This window comes from Pongo pygmaeus, chromosome 1 (assembly GCF_028885625.2).
Source record: "Pongo pygmaeus isolate AG05252 chromosome 1, NHGRI_mPonPyg2-v2.0_pri, whole genome shotgun sequence".
NCBI classification, from domain to species: domain Eukaryota; kingdom Metazoa; phylum Chordata; class Mammalia; order Primates; family Hominidae; genus Pongo; species Pongo pygmaeus.
Window position 1 is genome coordinate 215,532,541 of NC_072373.2, and position 26,219 is coordinate 215,558,759.

At 47.9% G+C, this 26,219-nt stretch overlaps 2 protein-coding genes across 4 annotated transcripts in view; one reads left to right on the top strand and one right to left on the bottom strand.

Moving 5' to 3' along the window:
- Positions 1–9,071, top strand: part of CASP9 (caspase 9) — a 32,107-nt gene extending 23,036 nt beyond the window's left edge. For all 3 annotated transcript variants that reach the window (XM_054437339.2, XM_054437340.2, XM_054437346.2), the window contains exons 7-9: positions 5,902–6,081; positions 7,350–7,459; positions 8,319–9,071. In XM_054437339.2, the coding sequence (XP_054293314.1) occupies positions 5,902–6,081; positions 7,350–7,459; positions 8,319–8,411 (383 nt within the window). In that variant the 3' untranslated portion in view covers positions 8,412–9,071. The remainder of the gene's footprint in view (positions 1–5,901; positions 6,082–7,349; positions 7,460–8,318) is intronic.
- An 893-nt stretch (positions 9,072–9,964) lies between these two features.
- LOC129007077 (chymotrypsin-like elastase family member 2B) lies at positions 9,965–25,218 on the bottom strand. The gene is made up of 8 exons (XM_054437357.1): positions 25,157–25,218; positions 24,778–24,866; positions 20,153–20,250; positions 18,959–19,087; positions 17,966–18,102; positions 15,296–15,441; positions 13,897–14,049; positions 9,965–10,060 (listed from the first exon to the last, which is right to left on the bottom strand). The coding sequence occupies exons 1-8, from the start codon at positions 25,194–25,196 to the stop codon at positions 10,043–10,045; spliced, it is 810 nt and encodes a 269-aa protein (XP_054293332.1). The 5' UTR covers positions 25,197–25,218; the 3' UTR covers positions 9,965–10,042.
- Between the last annotated feature and the right edge of the window lie 1,001 nt (positions 25,219–26,219).

Sequence of the window (26,219 nt, forward strand, 5' to 3'; positions counted from 1 at the left end):
GAGGTAACAGCACCAGGGCTGAAAAATGTGCCTTGAAGTCGATAACTTTGGTGTGCAATGTCAGCGTGATAGGCAACCAAGTGGCCGCCTCTGAGGCTGAGCCGTCAATTTTGGGGTGACCCCTCTTTGGGATTTGAGAGATCGGGCTGAGAAGACAGAAAGCAATGACAATATGCTGCAGTGGTTGTGGATTTTCTGTGCGGAGCGAACATCTCCTCCTCCTACTGTATATTTATTCTTGTGGGGAATGAGTCCTGCCTTATGGGGAGTTTTGCGTTAATGAGGCTCTCTAAGAACCGAGGCTCTCTAAGAACCAAGCCATGCATACAATGCAGAACACCCTAGGCAACGCCTTCACATCAGATTTGTGGGCCTGAGGCTGACACAGGGACGGAGCTGCCTTAGCACCCCGCCTGACCCCCTCTTTCCTTTCCCCCACATCCCTTGCTCTGATCTGTTGTCTCTTCTCAGCCTCTCTGCTCACCCTGTCTCTTCTGGCCATTCTTACGGCATCCCCCGCTTAGGCGTCCCCCTGCCCCCGCAGGCTGTCAGGCAGACCCAGCGCCGTCACATTCATGCCTCAGGCCTCCTTGCTGTGCTGCTTCACGTCATTCCCAGCCACCTGGGGCAGATTCCGGAATCTCTACCAAGAAAACAACCAGAAGTGATGAACCACAAAATCTAGAGAAAAACATGGCTGTCACAGATCAAAGAGGCCCCCCTTTGGAGGCTGGGGGCCTCCGTGAGAAGCAGCAGGATAGTTGAGAGGCAAAAAAGCATGGGGCAGAATTCCGCGCCCCTCACATCAGCTGGGAGAATACCAATGACCAATGGTTTCTGAGCTTTAGCTGTGTGGGGTAAGAGGTCAATGGAGTTTGGTGTTATTATTATGGGGTTGCCAGAACCACCTCTGTCCCTGCCACATGGGCCCCCAGCTCCTCTGGGTGAACTGTGACTTCCCTCAGTCACACAGATCCAGCCATGCAAACCTGCCAGCGTTGCATCCACAGCACTTGCTGTCTCTCTCACCAGGACCGTTCTCCCTGATGGCATCAGGGCCTGGATCACAGTCACATTCTCCAGGAGTGTTTTTGCAGGGGACCCTCTGGACCACTCCTACTCCAACTTCAGCCTATTTTTTAAAAAATTTCTCTTTTTTTTTTTCTGCAGTATGTATACATCGTTAAATATATATATATATATTTTTTAACCAAAGCTCTTGTTAGATGCCTTCTTTCCTGAGTAGCCCTCTGTGCTCTGCCTTACCCCACCCACCATGAGCCCTGCTGCAGAAGACCTCATCCCGGAAGACCTCCCTCAGTGTCTCCACTTCAGTAGCTCTGTAGCTGAGCCATGTGGGGCACAAGTCCTGCCAGGACCTCTCTGTTTTCCAAGCTTGGCACTTGCCTTTGGGGAGTCTAGATTTTAAAGTGGAAAAGACAAAAAATATGGCAGCCTAAAAAAGAAAATCATTCAGAATGTTATAAGCTAATACAGCCATCTCATTTTTGTATCTTCCTTTTGGATTCCAGCCCATGAGTACAGTCTGCTTTTCTCAGCTAACATTATCCCTTAAGCTCCCTTAAGCAGTTCCCCAGATCTCCATGGCCTTCATCGTCACTAGCTCAAATGGCTTTATAATGGGCCATTTTCATGATATGCACTAATTTACTAAACCATTTTCCTAATGCCGGCCATTTAGGTGATATCTAATTTTTGGCTCTCACAACCACAGGTGTCTTTATACAGAAAGCTTTTGACTGCATTTGAATTATTTTCTTAGGAAATTACTGGATTAGAAGGTGTAAACATCTCCATGGATTTCATTACCCATGACTTGGTGTCTATTTGGTATTTTTCTGATGGCTTCTTTGATTCTAGAAAAGGATTTGCCATAGTGCAAAAAGTACAAATGATAACACTAGGACAAAATAGAGAGGGAACACAAGGAGAGAAGAAAAGTAAAAATTTGGATTCCAAAAATACATCCTAGGATGTCCTGCAGCTTTCTACAGTTCTCTAATGTACAAGTGAATTAAAAATTTAAGGTATACAACGACTGATTTTAGAGATAAAATCACTTTGCAGATGTAAAGAAACATGGAAAAATCCCAGCCATTGGTAATAGTAGACTCAAAAATGAGATAGGTCAAAGTCCCAGTCAGCCTCTGTCTGGGGGGGAAACCCCTTAACTTATCTCAGTCTCAGTTGCCTAATTACATAAAATGGAATAGTGATAGCTACTTGCTAGAGGTGGCCTGCGCATTTTTTACGCTTTGCAGCCGCCATTGGAAATAAGATCATTGGCCAGGGGCGGTGGCTCACGCCTGTCATCCCAGCACTTTGGGAGGCCGAGGCGGGCAGATCACGAGGTCAGGAGATCAAGACCATCCTGGCTAACACAGTGAAACCCCGTCTCTACAAAAAATTAGCCAGGTGTGGTGGCACACGCCTGTCGTCCCAGCTACTTGGGAGGCTGAGACAGGAGAATCGCTTGAACCCAGGAGGCGAAGCTTGCAGTGAGCCATCGTGCCACTGCACTCCAGCCTGGATGACAGAGCGAGACTCTGTCTTAAAAAAAAAAAAAAAAGATCACTTTCAAGATCAATGGAATCTGGTGTTCTATAGTTCTATATCTGGTATTTGCAAGACAGAAGTCAGGAATAGGGACCCCAGACACATTTCTTCCCTTGGTTGTCTTAAAGGGGACACTGTGACCTTGACAGCCTGAGTAAAGCGTTTGAGTGAGTGCCTATGATATAGTGGACAGTTTCCTCAACTATATTTCTAAAAAAAGACAAGTTTTATATAACTTTTAAAAAATTGTGGCAAAATACATATAACATAAAATTTACCATCTTAACCATTTTTTTGGGATGATTGCTTGAGCTCAGGAGTTTGAGGCTGGAGCGAGCTAAGATCATGCCATTTCAATCTGGGCAACAGAGCAAAAGCGTGTCTCTTAAAAAAAAAAAAAAAAATGCCTGTAATCCCAGCACTTTGGGAGGCCAAGACAGGCAGATTGCTTGAGCCCAGGAGTTTGAGACCAGCCTGGGCAACATGGCAAGATCCTGTCTCTACAAAAAATACAAAAATTAACTGGGTGTGGTGGCACCTGTAGTCCCAGCTACTTGAGAGGCTGAGGTGGGGGGGGATCACTTGAGCCTGGCAGGTCAAGGCTGCAGTGAGCTGTGATTGCACCACTGCACTCCAGCCTGGGTGACAGAATGAGACTCTCTCAAAAAACAAAAACAAAAACAAAAAACAATCCCCCAAAACAAAACAAAACAACCACTGCCCTCTCCCCACTGAATGGTCCTGCCACCCTTTTCAAAATTCATTTGACCATGCGTGTGCGGGTGTATGTCTGGGCCCTATTCAATGACACTGACCTATGTCTGTCTTTATGCCAGTACCATACTGTTTTGATTACTGTAGCTTTGTAGTAAGTTTTGAAATCAGGAAGTGTGAGTCCTTCAATTTTGCTCTTTTTCCAGATTGTTTTGTCTGTTTGGGGGTCCCTTGAGATTCTCGTGTGAATTTTAGGATAGATTTTCTATTTCTGCAAAAAACATCATTGGGGTTTTGATAGGGATGGCATTTAATCTATAGATTGCTTTGGGTAGTATTGAGATCTTTAAGTTTTCTAATCCATGAACATAGGATATATTTCCATTTATTTATATATATATATATATTTTTTTTCTTGAGACAGAGTCTCGCTCTGTTGTCAGACTGGAGGGCTGTGGCGCCATCTCGGCTCACTGCAACCTCTGACTCCCTGGTTCAAGCAATTCTCCTGCCTCAGCCTCCTGAGTAGCTGGGATTACAGGAATATGCCGCCACGCCCAGCTAATTTTTGTATTTTTAGTAGAGACGGGGTTTCACCATGTTGGCCAGGCTGGTCTCAATCTCCTGACCTAGTGATCCACCAGTCTCGGTTTCCCAAAGTGCTGGGATTACAGGCGTGAGCCACTGTGCCTGGCCTATATCTTCTTTATTTTTCTTTCTTTCTTTCTTTCTTTTTTTTTTTTTTTTAGATGGAGTCCTGCTCTGTTGCCCAGGCTGGAGTGCAGTGGCACGATCTTGACTCACTGCAACCTCCGCCTCCTGGATTCAAGCAATTTTCCTGCCTCAGCCTCCCAAGTAGCTGGGATTACAGGTGCCCACCACCACGCCTGGGTAATTTTTGTATTTTTTAGTAGAGACGGGGTTTTACCATGTTGGCCAGGCTTGTTTCAAACTCCTGACCTCAGGTGATCTGCCCGCCTTGGCCTCCCAAAGTGCTGGGATTACAGGTGTGAGCCACTGTGCCTGGCTCTTTTTCTTTTTTGAGACTGGGTCTTGCTTTGTCACCCAGGCTGAAGTGCAGTGGCACAATCACGGCACACTGCAGCCTCAACTGCTTGGACTCAAGTGGTTCTCCCACCTCAGCCTCATGAGTAGTTGGGACCACAGGCATGTGCCATCACACCTGGCTAAATTTTTTATTATGTGTTGAGATGAGGTTTTGCTGGTCTGGAACTCCTGGGCTCAAGGGAGCCTCCTGCCTCAGCCTCCCAAAGTGTTGAGATTACAGGCGTGAGCCATGGCGTCCAGCCTTCTTTAATTTCTTTCAGCAATGTTTTGTAGTTTTCATTTTACAAGTCTTTCATCTTGGTTAAGTTAATTTCTAACTATTTTATTATTTTTGATGCTATTGTCAATGGAACCATTTTTGTAATTTCTTTTTCTGATTGTTCATTGTTAGTGTATACAAATGGAAGTATTTTTTGTGGTTGGCTTCGTATCCTGCTAATATGCTAATTTTATTTGTTCTAATAGTGTTTAATCTTTAGGGTTTTCTGCATATAAAATCATACCATCTGTGAGTAGAGATAATTTTACTCCTTCTTTCCAATTTGAATGTCTTTTATTTCTTTTTCTTGCCTCCTTGCTCTATTAACTTCTAGTAATGTGTTGAATAGAAGTGGCAAAAGCAGGAATTCTTGCCTTCTTCCTGATCTTATAGAAAAAGGGTTCAGTCTTTCACCATTGAATATAATGTTTGCTGTGGGTTTTTCATATGTGGCTTTTACTATGTTGAGGTAGTTTCCTTCTATTCTGAGTTTGTTGACTGTTTTTATCATGAAAGCTTGTTGAATTTTGTCATGTGCTTTTTTCTGCATCAATTGAGATGATGATGTAAGGTTTTTTTCATTCTCTTATGAACCCCAAAAATCTGAGATAGGTCTCAGTCAATTTAAGAAGTTTCTTTTGCCAAAATTAAGGACTCACACCCAGGAGACAGGTCTATGCCTTTCTCCGAACATGAATTTTAGGGTTCCAAATTTAAAGGGGAAAGGGCAGCATATTGAGAAGTACACAGTTTTCATGTAAGAGCAGGGTGGGGGAGAATAGTCATTCAAGCGTTTGTCTGGCTCAGTGAATTCGCATTTTTATGTAAGGTAACGTAGGGCAGGGGAAAATGTGGGGAACCTGCATTTTCACATAAGATAACAAAGACAAATGGGGCAGGGGAATAATCAGAGAGATGCATTTGTGCCAGGTGGGCAGAGGGGTGATGCCTCTGTAAAGATAAGCTATCCATTTACATTGCCATGGTGAATTTTATCAGACAACTATCTTGGAGCTCACCAGGAATTTCCTTGTGGGCAAAATATGAGAGAGGTGTGTAGCTGTTCATCTTGTAGCCATCTTATTTAGGAACCAAAACGGGGAGGCAGGTTTGCGTGACCCAGTTCCCAGCTTGACTTTTCCGTTTGGCTTAATGAGTTTGGGGTCCCAAGATTTATTTTCCTTTCACACTGTTAATGTAGTATATTATACGACTTTCATATGTTGAACCATCCTTGTCTGTGTATTTCAATGACAAGGGGTGTTCGCTTCTGCTTCCTGCAGAGCAGAAAGACCATGGGTTTGAGGTGGCCTCCACTTCACCTGAAGATGAGTCCCCTGGCAGTAACCCCGAGCCAGACGCCACCCCGTTCCAGGAAGGTTTGAGGACCTTTGACCAGCTGGACGCCATATCTAGTTTGCCCACACCCAGTGACATCTTTGTGTCCTACTCTACTTTCCCAGGTGAGCACATCAGAGGGGCTCGTCCTCGCAGCCAGTGGGTCTTCCCGTCTGCCCTAGAGGCAGCTGTGTGGTGAGAGAAAAGACCAGGGTATGAGTCCTGGTTCTGTCTTTTGCCCCTCTGTGACCCTGAGCAAGTTACTTCTCCTCTCTGAGCCTCGGCTCAGGCTGAGCGGGCAAGGATGCGCACTGCAAGGAGGCCTGTGCCATTGGGTTCCTGTGCCTCACTTGCCTCTCCTCTGCCTGACTCTGCCTCTGCCTTTGCGTCTTTAGCAGGGGAATAGGAATCGTACCTCAGGGGTTGCCATGGGGATTAAACAAGGTGGCTGGCACATCACTGAGCACAGTGCGTGGCATGTAGTAGGTGCAGTAAGCGGTAGTTTCCTTCCTTCTTTTTCTTTCTTTTTTTTTTTTTTTGAGACAGAGTCTCGCTCTGTCACCCAGGCTGGAGTGCAGTGGTGCGATCTTGGCTCATTGCAAGCTCTGCTTCCCAGGTTCACGCCATTCTCCTGCCTCAGCCTCCTGAGTAGCTGGGACTACAAGCGCCTGCCACCACGCCTGGCTAATTTTTTGTATTTTTAGTAGAGATGGGGTTTCACCGTGTTAGCCACGATGGTCTCGATCTCCTGACCTCGTGATCCACCTGCCTCGGCCTCCCAAAGTGCTGGGATTACAGGCGTGAGCCACCGCGCCCGGCCTTTTTTTTTTGAGACGGAGTCTTGCTCTGTCACCTAGGCTGGAGTGCAGTGGCGATCTCAACTCACTGCAACCTCCACCTCCTGGGTTGAAGTAATTCTCCTGCCTCAGCCTCCTAAGTAGCTGGGATTACAGGCATGCGCCACCACACCCAGCTAATTTTTGTATTTTTAGTAGACACAGGGTTTCACCATGTTGGCCAGGCTGGTCAAGAACTCCTGACCTCAAGTGATTTGCCCACCTCGGCCTCCCAAAATTCTGGGATTACAGGTGTGGGCCACCGTGCCCGGCAGTTTCCTTCCTTTCTTATGCCTTGGATGAGTCACTTGACTTTTCCAAGCCTTGGTGTCCTTGCTGGGAAAGCAGGAATCATAGCCAGAATCAGGAGATGGTCATGAGGGTGAAATAAGATCATGATTAGGGCAGAGCCTGAGGGGCCAGGCTGCTCCTGCTGGATGTATGCATGAGTCAAGGTCTGGAGGGCGCCCGAGCCTGTGTGCATGGCCGGGGTGGTGGGGGGCGGGGCCGGCGGGGGGGTGGCTCTCCAACAGTGTTCAGCCCTCCTCCCTCCAAAGGTTTTGTTTCCTGGAGGGACCCCAAGAGTGGCTCCTGGTACGTTGAGACCCTGGACGACATCTTTGAGCAGTGGGCTCACTCTGAAGACCTGCAGTCCCTCCTGCTCAGGGTGAGTGCTGCCTTCCTCTGCAAAGGAGAGGGGAGGCTGCTGGGTGGCAGCGTGTCCTCCTGGGGCTGGGGATTTGGGGGTGAGCAGGGCAGGCCCAAACCAAGGGTAAAAGGTAGTAGACTCCTGCCTCTGAGCCTTGGAGTTGGCACTTTTGTGTCTCTTTATGAGAGGCATTCCTGCCTGTGGTGACGTTTGCCCTTTATTCAAAGAGTTGCCTTCCCTGTCTCCTCCAGGGTCCCCAGGTTGACATCTCTCGTTCCTCCACTGATGGAGCTGGTCCTCAGTGCCAGCGCAGGATGGCTCTGTCCAGACCCTGAAGGCGGGTCATGGGCCCCTCCCTATATCCTGTGGGCATCATGTAGTCTTCTACTATTGACCCTCAAGAATTGTGAACCCCTCATTGTACATTGCCTTCTCAGGAGGCCCCAGTGAGGAAACAGATAGGGAAGGGTGGCCTGATAGACCCAGTCCTACTCCATGGAAACCCAACTCAGAGCAGTTGCTTCCTCTGAGGGTCCCGTAGCCTTGTGGCTGCCTTGGGGAGGCAGCACGTGTGGGCCCCTGCTGCTCTGCTCAGGTATTCATGCCATGAAAAGGGGCTGCGGGGCTGGGGCCACTCCTTGCTCCTTGCAAATATTTCAGTCTGATTTGAACTTTATGAATTTGGAAATTTTGAATTTTGAGTTTTTTAAAGGTAAAGTTGAGATGCATGTTCTTTAAGCCCTCCTGCTCAAAGAGGCTGCAGTTTGAGCTGTTTTTAAGGTGCGGGTTGAGTGGACATTCCCTCCAGCCCCTTTTGAATTCTTCCTTCAGTCCAGAGAACTGAACTCACAGAGCTCTCCATGGTCATGTCTTACAGGTCGCTAATGCTGTTTCGGTGAAAGGGATTTATAAACAGATGCCTGGTTGCTTTAATTTCCTCCGGAAAAAACTTTTCTTTAAAACGTCATAAGGCCAGGGCCCCTCACCCTGCCTTATCTTGCACCCCAAAGCTTTCCTGCCCCAGGCCTAAAAGCGGCTGAGGCCTGGACTTTCCTGCAACTCAAGGACTTTGCAGCCGGCACAGGGTCTGCTGTTTCTCTGCCAGTGACAGACAGGGTCTTAGCAGCTTCCAGATTGGCGACAAGTGCTGAACAGTGGAGGAAGAGGGACAGATGAATGCTGTGGATTGCACATGGCCTCTTGAGCAGTGGCTGGTCCAGGGCTAGTGACTTGTGTCCCATGATCCCTGTGTTATCTCTAGATCAGGGATTAACCTCTGCACTACTGACATGTGGGGCCAGGTCACCCTTTGCTGTGAGGCTGTCCTGTGCATTGTGGGATGTTCAGCACTGTCCCTCGCCTCAATGCCAGTAACGCATCTTCCTGAGTGGTGCCAAACAAAAATGTTCTCAGGTGTTGCCAAATATGTCCTGGGGTATAAAACTTTCCTCGCCTGACAACCACTGGTCTGTAGGGATTTTTGGCTACACACAAACCAGTATCATAGATCAGCAATCTGGGGCCTACTAGAGTCTGAACAGCTGTAATCTATGAATTCTAAGTGAAGTTTTAAAAATTGTTAATTTTTCCTATATTACATTAATCTTAAAAAATAAATCTGAGGCAAATATGGACTCTCTTTTGCCTATTTCTTCCCTCATTTTGCTCCAACTCTTTCTTCTTCCTTACAAAAGAGACTTTTGCTTTTTTCAGAACATTTCCCCATGTTTTTCTGGAGTCTCGCTATGTTGCCCAGGCTGGTCTCAAACTCCTGGGCTCAAGAGACCCTCCCAAATAGCTCTAACTACAGGCGTGCACCGCTGCACCGAGCCCCATTTCTTCATGTCTTATTTCGCTTGATCCCTATCCCATCCCAGGAAGGCAACAGGGGTGAGAACCCTGTGCTCAGGGAGGCTAGGTCTCTTGTCCAAGGGAACATGATTATCCAGAGAAGAGACCTGGCCAGAACCTGGGTCCCCTGAGTCCCAGCCATGCCTCCCACGTGCCTTGCTTGCTGAAGCACCCCCGGACTGCAGTGTGAATGTGCTGTGCAATAGTGACACATTGGGCTTCCCCACGAGGCTCCACCCTGAGGTCTTTTAAGCTGTCCTTATGCCAGCCTATTTCTTGTTTTTGGGCTTTTTTTTTTTCTGAGATAGGGTCTCACTCTGTCGCCCAGGCTGGAGGGCAATGATGTGATCTTGGCTTACTGCAGTCTCGACCACCTGGGCTCAAGAGATCCTTCCACCTCAGCCTCCTGAGTAGCTTGGACTACAGGTGTGCACCACCTCTCCCAGTTAATTTTTGTATTTTTAGTAGAGACAGAGTTATGCCATGTTACTCAGGCTGGTCTTGAACTCCTGGACTCAAGCGATCAGCCTGCCTTAGCCTCCCAAAGTGCAGGGGTTACAGGCTTGAGCCATTGTGCCTGACCTATTTCTGGTTCTTAGGTCCCTGGATGTTAGGATGGATTTCTGAATAAATAATAATAATAATAATAATAAAACCCTCATCAAGATGTGATTTGCATAGTTGTCACTTTATATTATTTTCCTTCTGTGACCTTTCCAAGTCTGAAACAGTCTCAGGGACTTCTTTTGGTTAGTTATTTGCAATCACCTGCAGGACACACACACAAGAAAATCATCAGGTTCATGTAACCGCAGAGCTGTGCGTGGCAGTTTCCTGTCTTTGTCCTCCTGGGCTAAGCTACTCAAGTGAGTCACAGGCAGCCCACACTGCAGTAGCTCCTCCCTGAGGAGTTCAGATGATGTTTCAGAGAAAAAGATGCAATCACAGCTTTTCATTGACCTGTTAGGGTCTTCCTGTAAAGGGGTTCTTAGCCAGGAGTCCTGTGTGGGCTTCAGGGTAGGGGGCCTTTGAAGCCCCTAAAATTATATGCCAAATGTGTGGATGGCATATTTTTAGATTTCATTTGTTTCTCAAAACTGCTGTTTGCAAGGCAGTTATGCACTGTGGTTGGGGCTATAACTGTTTCCAGAAGCTGTTGATCAGTATCTGTTAAACTTTTTTTTTTTTTGAGACAGTCTTGCTCTGTTGCCCAGGCTGGAGTACAGTGCCACGATCTAGGCTCACTGCAACCTCTGCCTCCCAGGTTCAAGTGATTCTCCTGCCTCAGCCTCCCAAGTAGCTGATATTACAGGTGTGCACCACCACGCCTGGCTGATTTTTTTGCATTTTTAGTAGAGACAGGATTTCACCATGTTGGCCAGGCTGGTCTCAAACTGCTGACCTCCAGTGATCTACCCGCCTCAGCTTCCCAAAGTGCTGGGATTATAGTTGTGAGCCACCACGCCCGGCCTGTTAAACATTTTGATATGCCAACTTCATGTTCCAGTGCTGTAAACGGCAGGAGATCCAGCTGCTACAGCACAAATACTCAGACCAGTGTGCAAGAATTATGTCCAAGGATGTTCATTGCACAATGTAAGAGTGAAAAATAGGAAACATGAAGCTTCATTCATTACACTCAAACTATGGAATACTATTTAGCTGTCCAAAAGAATGACGTTTATGTACTGACATGTAAAATGTGATAAGGTGTTAAGTGAAAAATAGCTGCAGAACAGTATGAAGACTCAGATCCTAGTTTTTGCTTAGAAGACAGTGTGTGTGTGTGTGTGTGTGTGTGTGTGTATGTATATAGATAGATAGATACATAAGCACATAAAGTTGAGAGGACCACACACCAAGCTTTTAACCATGATTGGCAGGGTGCAGTGGCTCACGCTTGTAATCCCAGCACATTGGGAGGCTGAGGTGGGCAGATCACCTGAGGTCAGGAGTTCGAGACCAGCCTGGCCAACATGGTGAAACCCCATCTCTACTAAAAATACAAAAATTAGTTGGGCGTGGTGGTGCACGCCTGTAATCCCAGCTACTCAGGAGGCTGAGGCGGGAGAATTGCTTGAACCCGGGAGGCGGAGGTTGCAGTGAGCTGAGATCAAGCCACTGTACTCCAGCCTGGGCAACAGAGCGAGACTCCATTTGAAAAAAAAAAACCAAAAACAATGATTACCTCTGGAGAGTGGAATCGGAGATGTAAAATGAGGGGGGACGTCTACTTTTTTACTTGATACACTCCTGTATTCTTTTAATATTTTTACAAAGAGTATGTATTACCTTCTGGAAAAAGAATAAAAACTAAGGATTGCTGAAGTTCATGTGTGACTGTCATTCAGTGGACATTTGTTGAAAGGATGAATGCCCCAGGCCACTTTCTCCTCTGCTTCTCTGCTCTTATCTTTTGCTTGTACTTCCTGACCTTGGCTTGTCACCTGTCTGGGTTTATCCAGCCAGGTGCTCTCAGGCACCCCCAGGGCTCTAGTGGTACTGACTCCAGGCTGCACACACTGTATCCCTGGGTTGGGGCCACTTCAAAGTTTCACTAGCCCCTCCGCCGCTGCCAGGGGCAGCCCCCACCCAAGGATAGCTGGTTGCTTGGCTCTCCCCCTTCTGAAACCCATTACCGGGCATCTGTGCCTGTCCCGACTGCTATCCCATGAACACAGGGCCTCTGCCCAGCTGCCTCGGGAGGTGTGCTGCCCCGTGGATCCCTGCTGCCATCTGGCCATGCTTTGGGATCTGGCCTGTTCTGTTGTGCTTGTGTCTGTGGCTGGGAACAGCTGATGCTGGGACAACAGATTAGGACAATTGCCCCTGCCCCTGCTTTAGGTCCCCAGGGAGCTGCCAGGACCAGCTGCACGGTGACTCCCACAGCAGCTGGGGCTGGAAAACGGTCTTAGGATTTGGCTGGGAAAGGCCCCTACGCAGCCTTTCGTCCAGTCAGTCTCAGGCCAGACTCCTTTGACATATGTGTGGCGCCTCCAAAGGTGGACTCAGATGGGTTTTTCCCAATTTAGATATAAAAAAGCACCAATTAATGATTAATGGCTACTGTCTTTTTGATTTTCCATTTTTGTCCAACAAACTTTTTTGGAATTTCTGCCTGTGACCACTTGTTGGCAAAAGGATGCCAGCAGACAGACAAATGAACAAGGAGCTGGCAAGAATCAATGGGAACCCTTGGAAGCAGCCACCTGCTTATTTTGACAGTTTAGTTTTCTCCTGTGACCACGGGCTCATGGCTGCAGTTTCATATTTGGTTTATAAGTGTCAGTTTAATTCAATTTAACACTTCTCTGCAAATTAAACTTAGTGAAGTCAGATGCCAGCTTTTCCCTTCTTTGAGGGCTCTGCCACGAATACCATCACTCCCTCTTGCTCTAGTGCCTAAAAATATGGAGGTCTAGTTCAAGTCCCACTTTACAGAAGAGCAAACTGAGGTGGTCCCTAATTGGCACAAAGCATCTGCCTCTTCTCCCCCAGCTTCTATTACCAGGCATGGTGTCTCCTCTGCCCTCTCCTGGGCTCCCCTTTCTTCTGACGGGGTTTTCTCTTCTGGCTGCCTTCACCTACTTCTGCGTGTATCCATGGCTGCTCCTTAATATTTATGCCAACTATTATTATCATTATTTTCAGAGGCAGGGTCTTGCTATGTCGCTCAGGCTGCAGTGCAGTGATGCGACCTTGGCTTACTGTAGGCTCCACCTCTTGGGCCAAAGCGATCCTTCCACCTCAGCCTCCCAAGTAGCTGAGACTACAGGCATGCACCACCATGCCTAATTAAAAAAAAAAAAATCTTTGTAAAGACAGGGTCTCGCTATGTTGCCCAGGCTGCTCTTGAACTCCTGGGCTCAAGCAATCCTTCTTCCTTGGCCTCCCAAAGTGCTGCAATTACAGGTATGAGCCATGGCGCCTGGCCTATTATTTTTAATAAATAATTTTAATGCTTATTGTTATAAAAAAATGTGTGTTCATTGTTAAAAAGAATTTGAGCTAGTGTGGAAGCTCAGAGGAGACAGCTCTCTGAGTTTACATTTACAAGACAGGGGGACCAACTCGGCTTTATTTGCCTGGGATGGTCCCAGTGTAAAACAGAAAGTCCCTTATCCTGGAAAACCTCTCAGTGCTGGGCAAACTGGGATGGTTGGTCACCCTACAGAATAGCTGGAGGACCCTTGAGGGGGACTAATTTCCAATAATTAATGCTAGCGGGGTCTCAAAGTATCAGGTTTTGGGTTTTGCAGATATATACCTGTTTATAGCACCGGATGGTGGAGTCTGGGCCACACATAGATACACAAAAATAAAATCATTCCTATGGAACTCACTCTTAACATGCCTGAGGAGTGTCCAACCTCTTTGGACAAGGCCACACTCTCATGTTCCTTTTCACTCAGCTTTACCCACACAGAAATTTTGGGGACCCATGGGGGACTCAGCAGTTGCCACGGTCTGCAGCCTCCTCCAAGGGGTTCCCATCTAGCTCTCAAGAGGAAGGAGGGGGTTCTCAGTCGCCAGGTGGGCATGGCACTCCCGAGGCCGGGTGAGCAGGGCAGTGCCCTGGGGCTCAGGGCTGGTCTGGTTCTTACCGAATTGATCCAGTCATTGTAGTTGGAGACCCGCGTGAAGATGGAGGGCTTGTAGTAGTAGTTGCAGCCAAGGACCGACGTGAGGCTGCCGATGCCATGCACCTCCCACCGGCCGTCAGATGCCTGACAGTTCAGTGGCCCGCCGGAGTCTCCCTGAGGAAGGCCAGAGTTACAGGGAGGTAAAGTGGGAGGAAGGGGCTGCCCATTGGAACCATTGTTCTCAATGCATTTCTATTGTTCTGCTGCAGGTCACTGTCCTCTGAAGCCAGCCCTTGTGGTCATAGCTCAAGGTGGTACCATAATTCCAACAAGAGCCAACACTTATTCTTCCTATGTGGCCAGAGCTGAGCTAAGCATGTTCTATGCCTCATCTCATTAATCCTTGCAAAATCCTATGAGGTAAATATTCATAGTATCCCCAGGCCACTGAAGAGGAGAAACTGGAGTGTTGAGAGGTTGGGACTTGTCCAAGGTTGCACAGGCAGTTTGTAAAGGAGCTGAGGCCACATCCCAGACTTCAGCTGCCAGGCTCTTCCCCACTGGCTCCGTCTTCCCGCGGGTGGTCTATGTGGGCAGAGTGTGTAGGGCACAGTGTGATCTGAAGGGCGTGTGGATGTCCTTCCTACTCCATCCCCACTTCACTGCTAAGTCCAACACAGAGCAATTCCTGGTGGTCAAGACACTGTCTCCAGAAAGGTTTCCGTGGCAGCTACCTGGAGGGGACACACTGCGCCATTGATGAGAGTAATTCAACAGAAAAACCAGAAATCATCGTAGAAAGGCCTTAAGCCAGGGAATACTTTCCTTTGGTTCCCTTCCAGCATAGAGGAAAGGATACGGAATGACAGTCACGAGAGACCTTGATGAGACCCAGGGAAGGACTTTCCAGCAGTGAGATGGGTGGACACTACAAGGAGAATCTCAAAACATCTCAAAACAAGAACAAACAAGAACAAGGTCAGGTTTTTTTTTTGAGTTTCGCTCTGTCACCCAGGCTGGAGTGCAGTGGCACCATCTTAGCTCACTGCAACCTCTGCCTTCTGGGTTCAAGTGATTCTCCTGCCTCAGCCTCCCAAGTAGCTGTGACTACAGGCACCCACCACCATGTCTGGCTAATTTTTATTTTTAGTAGAGACAGGGTTTCACCATGTTGGCCAGACTGGTCTCGAACTGCTGACCTCAAGTGATCCACCCACTTCGGCCTCCCAAACTGCTGGGATTACAGGCGTGAGCCACTATGCCTGGCCAAAGGTCAGGTTCTGATATATCTGGTACCATTTCCGGCTGCTTCTGCCAGGAGGTCAGAGGATGGACCTATCGAGGGATGGTTTTCCATAGCCTCTTCCCATCCCTAGCCACATTTTGTCATGGAGCGGGGCCCCTGATTTTTGGTACTCACATTGCAGGTACATATCACTCCATCACCCCCAGCACAGATCATATTGGTCTTCACAGTGCTGCCCCACCAGCCAGAGCTGGAGCAGGTGGCATAGTCCACAACCAGCAACCGGCCCTGCTGCAGGTCATCAGGGAGAGCCCTGTTGGCTGAATGAGACCAGAGAGAAGCCATTAGGGACGCAGGGACTCCTGAGAAAAAGGAAGTGGTGGACCCCTATTGGGTTTCCCCTGTTACCGTCTTCCATCCATTGCAACATGGGAACAGCCATGTTTGTCTATACTGTGTCCTCACATTTGATTGGTTAGTGTGCTGGCCACTGGTGATTGGTTCAGCAGTGAACACCTAACTCAAGCTAAGCCAATGAGCTCCCTCCCCTGAGATTTTGAGATGGGGACTAAGAGATTCCGGTTCCAGAGGACCCAAATCTTGGAAGCTGTTGTCAATGGCTGACTTTTTCTTCTATGTGCAGAAAAATGAAGTAGACCCACAAAGAAAGAAATTTCCAAGTGAGTGTTTCCTGAGTTTCTCACAGGCTTCCAGCCCCTGATTCTAGTCTGTTCCTGATGCCTGGCTGTATCTCTGCCCTTGGGTTGAAACTTTTAAATCCTTATAACAATTTCCCTTTTTTTGCTGAGCTAGCTCCATGGCTTTCTGTCACTTATCTGAAATAAGACAGTGAGCCTCCTGGCAGTTAGAGCCCCCTCCTTGGGAAAAATATGCTGGTGTGGTGAAGGGAGGGCTTTCATAATGGCCCCCAATGACGCAGCCACTATCACCTCCATTACTGTTACCACAGCTATGAATGGCAAGGATGAGATTAACATAATTCTTCACTTGCGACTGAAGCCAAGGGAAGTTAAGCGTCAGCCAGGCATGGTAGCTCACCCTGTAATCCCAGCAGTTTAGGAGGCTGAGGCAGGCAGATCACTTGAGGTCAGGAGTTTGAGACCAGCCTGGCCAACATGGTGAAACCTCATCTCTAGTAAAATATAGAAATTAGCTGGGCATGGTGGCACATGCCTGTAATCCCAGCTACTCAGGAGGCTGAGGCAGGAGAATCGGTTGAATCTGTGGGAGGCAGAGGTTGCAGTGAGCAGAGATTGTGCCACTGCACTCCAGCCTGGGTGACAGAGCAAGACTGTCTCAAAAAAAAAAAAAAATTAAGCTTTTTGCTTAAGACCATTCTAATTAATAAGTAATTAACACTTGTATAACATTTTGCAATGTATGATGCATTTCCACCTTTCACCTCTTTTAGTCTTCACCAACAGTGTTTCCATTTTACAGATGGGGAAACTGAGGTTCGGAAGTGGCTTGCCCAAGGTTTCACCATGACTGACACAGCTGGGCCTAAAAGCCAAGCATTTGGATGCCTCCCTGCTCTCACTGTCTCAGATGAAATGCACCTGCCCCAGGGTTGTCTGGGGCGGGGGAGGGGGGCGGAAACAGGTGGTTGTGCTTGTATCTTAATAAGCATGAAATGCCTCTTCCACCACCGCTCACCGCAGGATTTGATATGTCCTTATGTTTGCAGATAAGCCAGTCAAGAGGGCAATGGGAATTTATTTGAGGGTACGTATGTGGATGTACCCCTGGAAAAACATGTCATTATACTTATGGGTTTATGTCATTAGGAAAAAATGTCATAATGTAATTAACACTCATAATCTCATTATGGTCATAAGGTCATTATCACTCATCCCTTCCTAGAATCTTCCAAACCTCTGGTGATTTCACAAGGGAAGGGTGGGAACTCTCTTCCTCTTGGTGGCCTACTGTCATTGGATCTCTGACCCTTGGAGTCTATGTCAAAGAAGACCCGCCCTCAGCCAGGTTCTCAGTAGCAAGACCAAATGGCACAGGGGATAGCTTTTGCGATGGGGCACGGAGGGTCTGATGAGGGCTCCAGGGGCCTTTGTGGAGCTCCAGAGACCTCAGGTCACAGAGGAAATGCTGTTCTGAACTCTAGCCTTGGGCCACACAGAAGATGTCACATGATCTCTGTAACTTTCTTTCCATCATAGGGACAGTGACAACAACTAACACACAGCACCTACCCCATGCCAGGCTTCCTGTGGATTATCTCCTTTAATAGCACCACAACTCTGTGATGTAGGTGCTATTATTATGCCTTTTTTTTTGGAGATGGAGTCTCGCTCTGTCCCCTTGGCTGGAGTGCAGTAGCGCAATCTTGGCTCACTGCAACCTCCAACTCTTAGGCTGAAATGATTCTCGTGCTTCAGGCTCCCAAGTAGCTAGGACTATAGGCGCACACCACCACACCTGGCGAGTTTTTTATATTTTTAGTAGAGACGGGGTTTCACCATGTTGGCCAGGCTGCTCTCAAACTCATGACCTCAAGTGATCCGCTCGTCTTGGCCTCCCAAAGTGCTGGGATTACAGGTATGAGCTACTGCGCCCAGCCAATTATTTGCATTTTACATATGAGAAAAGTGCTGCATGGAGAGACCTAGTAATGTGCCCAAGGTGTCACAGCTATTAGGTGGGAGAGCTGACATTTGAACCCAGGCAGGCATCAGCCTATGCCATCCCGTCTCTCCAAGGCAGCCACATGCCCAGGATAACATGTGAGGTGAGAGGCCCTGGCCGGACAGGGGTGACATCACCTCCCTTCTCTCCCAGGCCTGGGGGCTCCTGGCTCCCACTTACTCTGCAGCCTTCCCCAGCCCGTGACGTAGCAGGGGTAGTTGTTGGGTAGAATGGTGCCGGCAGGAGGGAGGCAGGCCAGCCGGATCTTGTCGGTGAGGGAGACGGGGTTAGCCAGTTTGAGCAGGGCAATGTCGTTCCTGGGTGAGTGCAGAGGCAGAGCATGAGGACAGGTTGACTTTTCCTGCCCTGTGGGGCTTTGGAGGGCTCGGAGACCTTGTCATCTTCCCTATACGTAACCCCAGGTTGCTCTGACTGGCAGGGCCCACAGGGCATGTTTGAAAATGCAGAGGGTCGGCCAGTCACGGTGGCTCACGCCTGTAATCCCAGCACTTTGGGAGGCTGAGGCGGGTGGATCATGAGGTCAGGAGATCGAGACCATCCTGGCTAACAGTGAAACTCCGTCTCTACTAAAAATACAAAAGATTAGCCGGGCCTGGTGGTGGTGGGCGCTTGTAGTCCCAGCTACTCCGGAGGCTGAGGCAGGAGAATGGTGTGGACCCAGGAGGCGGAGCTTGCGGTGAGCCGAGATTGTGCTACTGCACTACAGCCTGGGTGACAGAGCGAGACTCCGTCTCACAAAAAAAAGAAAAAGAAAAAAAAAAAAAAAAAAAAGAAAATGCAGAGGGCCTTGTTGAAAGGGGGAAGGCAGGAAAGGCTGTGTCCTACTCCAGGGACAGTCACAGGGTTGACAGCACTGTCTCTGTGTCCCCAGGATTTGGCATGAAGTAGATACACGCTCAGTGGACAGAGGCCTGCAGGCTTAACTGGCAGCAAACCCAGGTCGCTCTGGCAGTCTTTGCTTCACCCTCCCCAGGTCACATCCCCACCCCAGACATCTTTGGAGCTGGTTCCACATCTAACAGGCCAGAGCTCCTTTCTCTTCCCTATAGAAAAAGCAGAGCGGGTGCGGTGGGGTTGAGACCTTTGCCTCTGTGAGACCCCCATCTGTTCCCTGACAACCTCACCCCCAAGTGCATCCAGATAGAAACGAACCCTTTGGAGACCTGATTGGAGTTCCAGTCCTTGTGCACCACAATCTTAGAGACACTGACGGCCAGCGAGCCGGACTCTGCAACGTAGAGGTTGTGCTGGCCCAGCATCACGCGGTAGATCCCGGAGGAGCTGGGAGAAAGGGGGCCCAGGGAGAGGGTCACCTCCAGAGGCCTGGCTTTGAATAATGCTGAGGATAGACCCAAGTAACTGGCTGCCGCATGAGCCACTAGTTGGGATTTGGGGATCTTTCCTCCCCTGGGACAGTCAGTTATAATAGGGCCTAAAGTACATAATGTAAGAGCTATGATCATGTAATAATTGTTACTATACTAACTATAAACTACAATATAAAATAAGTGTTGTAATAGCACACACTCTATAGTATTATGGAGGAAAGAGATGAACACAGAGAAAACAGGAGTCATTTGCCCTCAAGGAAATTTTCAACCTTTCATTTTCAGATGGGGAAACTGAGGCCCAGAGAGGAGTAACTGGCCTGGAGTCCCACTGTTAGTGAGAAACCAGAACTAGAAGCCAGGCCTTCTGACTGTAGGCCTCTATTAGTATCCCCATTACCTCCTAGAGCTTATTATAAATCAGATGGGAGAAGGGATCACTCCTGGTAGGGAGTCATACCGACCCAGCAGAAACTCTGGTGGGTTCCAGCTATGATGAGCAGAGGTCACAGACAACGAAGAGGATAAGTGAACAATGTTGCAGAACCTTGTGGGCCTTTATAATTTGTCTGCAATTCAGAATTAGCTTTCATTGAGCACTTAGTAAGTGCCAGGCACTTTAGCAAATCAATTGCTGAGTCCACACTAAATTCTGTTACTCCATTTTCTGCAGGTGATGGTATTGAAGCTTTGAGAAGTCAGTTAAGTTGTTCAAGGGAACCCAATTCCAGATACTGAGGCCACATGTAGTTTCCCCAAGAGGGCAGAGATTGGGCCTTCCCCTCCTCTTCATCCTCCCTCAGTGCCTGCCTGGCACAGACACTCCATCCATGCCATGAAATGACTCATGGGTGGGCCAACACACTGAACCATTGATTGACTGCAGCTTGTGTCTCAGCCAGGCTAGTGGTTATTTGCAAGGTTCCTTTATGTAGTGTGGTTCAGGCCATTTGAGCCCCCAGCTCAGAAATGAGCACCGGCTGGTGAGCAGGCCAAGCGCCCAGGGAATGGCAGTTACCTGATGCAGTGGGCAGCCGTCAGGACCCAGTTGTTGGCTATCAGGGACCCTCCGCAGGTGTGGTACCACTTGCCATTGGAGGTGTACTGCAGGGAGACCTGGGGAGAAACACAGGAGCTCTGTGGCTGTGGCTGAAAAAGCAGGGCCTCCCTGCACTCCAGTGTCCCAAGAACAGGGCTGGGACAAGGGTAAGGGGGAGTGAGGCACTCATCTCAGGTGCACAACTTAAGGGGGCACCCAAAACCTCAGCCATCAAGATAAAAAACATTTTAATGCAATCTATAGTAACAAAAAAATTCAGGCCAGGCATGGTGGCTCATGCCTGTAATCAAAACACTTTGGGAGGCCGAGGCAGGAGGATGGGTTGAGCCCAGGAGTTTGAGACCAGCCTGGGCAACGTGGTGAAACCCCGTCTGATATGGTTTGCCTGTGTCCCCACCCAAATCTCATCCTGAATTATAGTTCCCATAATCCCCATAGGTAGGGGGAGGGAACTGGTGGGAGGTGATTGAATCATGAGGGTGGTTACCCCATGCTATTTTCGTGATACTGAGTGAGTTCTCATGATATCTGATGGTTTTATAATGGGCCTTTCCCCCTTTTGCTCGGCACTTCTCCCTGCTGCCACCGTGTGAAGAAGGATGTGTTTCCTTCCTTTCTGCCATGATTGTAAGTTTCCTGAGGCCTCCCCAGCCATGCAGAGCTGTGAATCAATTAAACCTCTTTCCTTTATAAATTATCCAGTCTCAGGTATGTCTTTATTAGCAGTGTGAGAATGGATTAATACACCGTCTCTACAGAAAAATACCCCAAAATTAGCCACTGGGTGTGGTGGTGCATGCCTGTAGTCCCAGCTACTCAGGAGGCTGAGATGGGAGGATTGCTTGATCCTGGGAAGTCTAGGTTGCAGTGAGCTGCGATTGCCCTGTGCTTAGCCTGGGTGACAGAGTGAGGCCGTCTCCACAGGGGACATCCTGTCAACTCTACCTTGAGAATTTGTGGAGTGGTTGCTACCCTTCAGTCACTACCTCAACTGCGTGTTGCAATCACCCTCTCTTCTCAATGATCACTCTAGTCTCCCATCTCTTCTCCCCATTCCCACCCACATTTTCTCAACACAGCAGCCGGAATGATCCTTTTTGAATGGAAGTCAGATGACTTCTCTTCTCTGCTCAGACTCTCCAGTGGCTCCCCCTTTACAGTTTATAAAACCGAAAACTGTCTGATGACCTGCTAGGCCCTCCATGGCCTCTCTGACCCCATAGGCTGCCACTCTCCTCTCCTCCAGCCACACTGACTTCCATGCAGTTCAGCAAATACACCAAACCCGTTTCTGCCTCAGGGCCTTTGCACTGGCTCTTCCTCCTCCCTGGAATATTCTTGCAAATATCGGCGTAGCTCTTTCCTTCACTTTCTGTCAGTCTCTGCTCAAGGTTACCTTCTCCATGAGGCCTTCTGTGACCACGCTATCCCAAACAGTGTGCACACACACATACATGCACACTCATGTACATATGCACACACAGACACACTTGCCTCTTTCCCCTTACTCTGCTTTACTCTTCCTAGTATCTTTCATTTTCTGGCGTGTTATTAGTTTACCCATTCAGTTATTTATTGTCTCTTCCACTTTATTTTATTTTATTTTTTGAGACGGAGTCTCCCTCTGTCGCCCAGGCTGGCGTGCAGTGGCACGATCTTGGCTCATTACAACCTCTGCCTCCCAGGTTCAAGCCATTCTCCTGCCTCAGCCTCCCCACTAGCTGGGATTACGGGTGCCTGCCACCATGCCCCGCTGGTTTTTGTACTTTTAATAGAGACGGGGTTTCACCATGTTGGCCAGGCTGGTCTCTAACTCCTGACCTCAGGTAATCCACCTGCCTCAGCCTCCCAAAGTGTTAGGATTACATGCGTGAGCCACTGTGCCCAGCCACGTCCTTGTTTTTAATTAGCCACTGGGCATTTCTCGTTTTTGTGACATTAAGGGGCCTTAGATGAACTGGCTTTTAAAAAGATGTTTAAAATTGGACCAAGTGAAAAAAGACACTTAAAAGTATCTACTCCCCTACCCCAATTTAAAAATGTGCTGAAACCATCCTACAGATGGGAAATTTCGTCCATGTAATACGTATTATTTGTGGCCAGCAAAGTGTAGCTAAAAGAACAAGCACTGAACCAGATTTGAATCCTCATTCCCTGCCAGGCTAACTCAGTGCCTTTGGGCAATTCTGTAACCATTTCAAGTCCCAATTACCTTCTCTGGAAATGGGGAACATAAGCCACTGTGCAGGGTTCTCAGGGTGATTAATACTGTAATTACAATAGCTGGCTGGGCAGGATGGCTCACACCTGTAATCTCAGCACTTTGGGAGGCTGAGGCAGGTGGATCACCTGAGGTTAGGAGTTTGAGACCAGCCTGGCCAACATGGTGAAACCCCGTCTCTACTAAAATACAAAAAAATTTGCCGGTGTGGTGGCACACATCTCTAATTCCAGGTACTCAGGAGGCTGAGGCAGGAGAATTGCTTGAACCTGAAAGGCGGAGGTTGCAGTTAGCCGAGACTGCGCCACTGCACTCCAGCCTGGGTGACAGAGTAAGACTCTGCCTCCAAAAAAAAAAAATTGCATTAAAATATTATTCTTCTTGGCTGGGTGTGGTGGTTCACCTATAATCCCAGGACTTTGGGAGGCCGAGGCAAGCGGATCACCTGAGGTCGGGAGTTAGAGACCAGCCTGACCAACATGGAGAAACCCTGTCTCTACTAAAAACACAAAATTAGCCGGGCGTGGTGGCGCATGCCTGTAATCCCAGCTACTCCAGAGGCTGAGGCAGGAGAATCGCTTGAACCTGGGAGGCAGAAGTTGTGGTGAGCCGAGATTGTACCATTGCACTCCAGCCTGGGCAACAAGAGCGAAACTCTGTCTAACCAAAAAAAAAAAAAAAAAAATATATATATATATATATATATGCCTCAGCCTCCCGAGTAGCTGGGATTACAGGTGCCCGTAATCATGCCTGGCTAATTTTGTATTTTTAGTAGAGGTAGAGTTTCACCATGTTGGCCAGGCTGGTCTTGAACTGCTGACCTCAAGTGATTCATCCACCTTGGCCTCCCAAATTGCTGGGATTACAGGCCTGAGCCACCACGCCTGGCCTATCATGGACAGTCTCTTAATCAAGGAGCAGATGAATGAACGCTGGCCTCTCTAAACACGGTGACTGCTGCATGGGTCACTCTGAATGCTCAAGGCTAGTGGGCTGCTAGTTGCTCCTCCTACTTAAGGTAGAAACTCATCCTGATTCAGCTGGGTTTGCTCCTAAAGCAGTTTATATCAATTATGTTTGCAATAACGAAATTTGATTAAATATGTAACCAATGAAATATGAGGTCAGAAAGAGAGTTGTGAAACAAGGTTAAATGCTTGAAAGAGACTGAATACCATGATTCCTAAAAAATTGCTCTTGAATTAGTGTCTTTGAGGAAACGGAAAGATTGGAGGGAAAAGTCGTAAAAGTCGGGATGGGCTCATAACTTAGATTGCTTTAGGAACATCTCAAAGTTATTGTTCTGCTTTAAAGAAATGGACTTGTAGATGAGATATTATGGGGCGTGGTTTATATGAAAAAGACAGTTAAGAACTCAAAAAATTGTTTATATAGTCTAAAATAAAATTTTTACAGCATATATGATTTAAAATAATTTCTTTATAACCAACTTTTCATTTACTCAGTCCCAATTACATCAGATAAATGAGATTTTACTATATTTGTTTGCGTCAATGTAAACTTTACACATTTCTTTTGAAATTCCCACCATTAACGCGTCTTAGTAATTTGTGCCTGTGCTCCACTTGGCAGTTTACTCTTAATATCACTATTATATCAACTTAAGAAACATTTATTTTCCTTGGTAACATTGATTTGCCTGTAGTTAAAGATTAATCTGCATGAATAGCACTGATTGGTTCCTTAAAGCAAGGAATATTTGCATAGGTAGTCTTGAATGGTTCATAGGATAATGGTACATTTGAAAGCAAGCCTCTGATTGGTTAACAGAGTAAGACTATAGTTGTAAATTTGTTTATGGGCAGTGGGGAGGGGACAGCTCCTTACTGCAGCTGGAGGAGACACCTCTCTCTCCACTCCCAAGGTTGGCCAAGGACACAGAAACGTATCTTTTTTTTTTTTGAGATGGAGTCTCTCTTTGTTATTCAGGCTGGAGTGCAGTGGTGAGATCTCAGCTCACTACAACTTCTGCCTCTCAGGTTCAAGTCTTTCTCCTGTCTCAGCCTCCCGAGTTGCTGGGATTACAGGCGTGCACCACTGCGCTTGGCTAATTTTTTATTATTAGTAGAGACGGGATTTCACCATGTTGGCCAGGCTGGGCTCAAACTTCTGACTTCAGGTAATCCACCCACCACGACCTCCCAAATTGCTGGGATAACAGGCATGAGCCACTGCGCCCAGCTGGAAAAGTATCTTGTTGGTGAAGTTGCCTGTGCTGCTCTCTGAGTCCCATCAATCCTAACTTTGCCAGCACAATAGACTCCATGGTGGAAGGGCAAGGGGGGGATGTAAAGGGAGTGGGGCAGGGACGGGGGGAAGTACAGTGTGGTCGACTCACCTGCCAGGGCCAGCTGTTGGGCCTCGCTTCTTCACCTCCAAGCATCCTAGACATATCAGGCGGGTAAGTGGAGACCCCACAACTGAGGGCTGTGAAAAGAGAAAGGGTCTTGAGTCAGGAAGCAGCGACCCACACAATGTAAACTATACATGCTGCATTCTGAATCCCCAAATAGAAAACCCTTGTTCTAGAAGGATCCCAAGAGGTCATAGAATCCTGCTCTTTGCTCCAATTCTTTGAAACTCCATTTCGGTTTTCTTATGATTACAGGTCTGAATGCAGTAGGGGTTAGGTGGGGGCGAGAGGGGAGGACAGGAAGATCCCATTCCCAGCCCCACCAGGGCATGGGAAACCAGTGGCTCTGGGTGACAGGACTTACCTCCAGCCACCAAAGCAGACAGCAGCAGGGTCCTAATCATTGTGTGTCCGTGGGAGTTCTGTAAGCGTGGCCCTGGATAAGGCCCTGGTTTTATGAGCAAACTTATCAGTGAGAGATACACTAGGAGCACGCAAGATGGGGATTTTCTCAAAGCCCAGTGGAAAAAAGAGCTTGTGTCCAAATATTTTTTTTTTCCATTTTCTCCCAACTGTCACCCTAGAAATACTTTGAAAAGATGCCAAAGGTAGATATAGGAATATGGGTTCCATCTGTTTTAAAGAGATTATGTTGTGTACTAGGGAATGAAGAAAAATACTAATTGTTGGTCCTTGGAGTTGTGTTTTCTTTTCTTTTTCCCTCCCTGGGTAAGACTGAGGAGAGGATTTGTATTTTCTTTCTTTTCTTTTTTTTTCTTTCTGAGATAGAGTCTTGCTCTGTCACCCAGGCTGGACTGCAGTGGTGCTATCTTGGCTCACTGCAACCTCTGTCTCCTGGGTTACAAGTGATTCCCCTGCCTCAGCCTCCCTAGTAGCTGGGATTTTACAGGTGTGTGCCACCATTCCTGGCTAATTTTTGTATTTTTTAGTAGAGACAGGGTTTCGCCATGTTGGCCAGGCTGGTCTCAATCTCCTGACCTTAAGTGATCTGCTCGCCTTGGCCTCCCAAAGTGCTGGGATTACAGGCTGAGCCACTGCGCCCGGCCAGGAGTTGTGTTTTCAATGAAAAGATTAAGGTGGCATGCTGAACCCACAGCGTTCTAAGGCAGTATTTCTCAATGGGGCTGGTTCAGCCCATCAGGAGACATTTGACAACATCTGGAGACATTTTTGGTTGTCATGGCTGGGGCTGATGTATATTGGCATCCAGTGGGCAGAGAGCAGAGATACCCGACAATGCACTGGGCAATAGGACTTGCCCTGCCCCAAATGTCAATGGTGCTGAGGCTGAGAAGCCTCTTCTAGGCCATACCAGGGGTTGCAGTGTGACCTTGGCTGAGTCATGTAAGTCTCTAGACCCATCTATGAAACAGGAAGAGAAACCTGTGCCCAGCATTGTTTCACAA

Bases quoted from the DNA above. Each gene is read 5' to 3' on its own strand.
- LOC129007077 (XM_054437357.1), bottom strand. From the start codon at position 25,196: ATGATTAGGACCCTGCTGCTGTCTGCTTTGGTGGCTGGAG. The intron at 20,251-24,777 runs GTGAGTCGACCA...GTTTCTCCCCAG, and splicing joins CCAACAGCTGGCCCTGGCAG to GTCTCCCTGCAGTACACCTC. The intron at 18,103-18,958 runs GTTCGTTTCTAT...GCACTCACCCAG, and splicing joins TCCAATCAGGTCTCCAAAGG to GAACGACATTGCCCTGCTCA.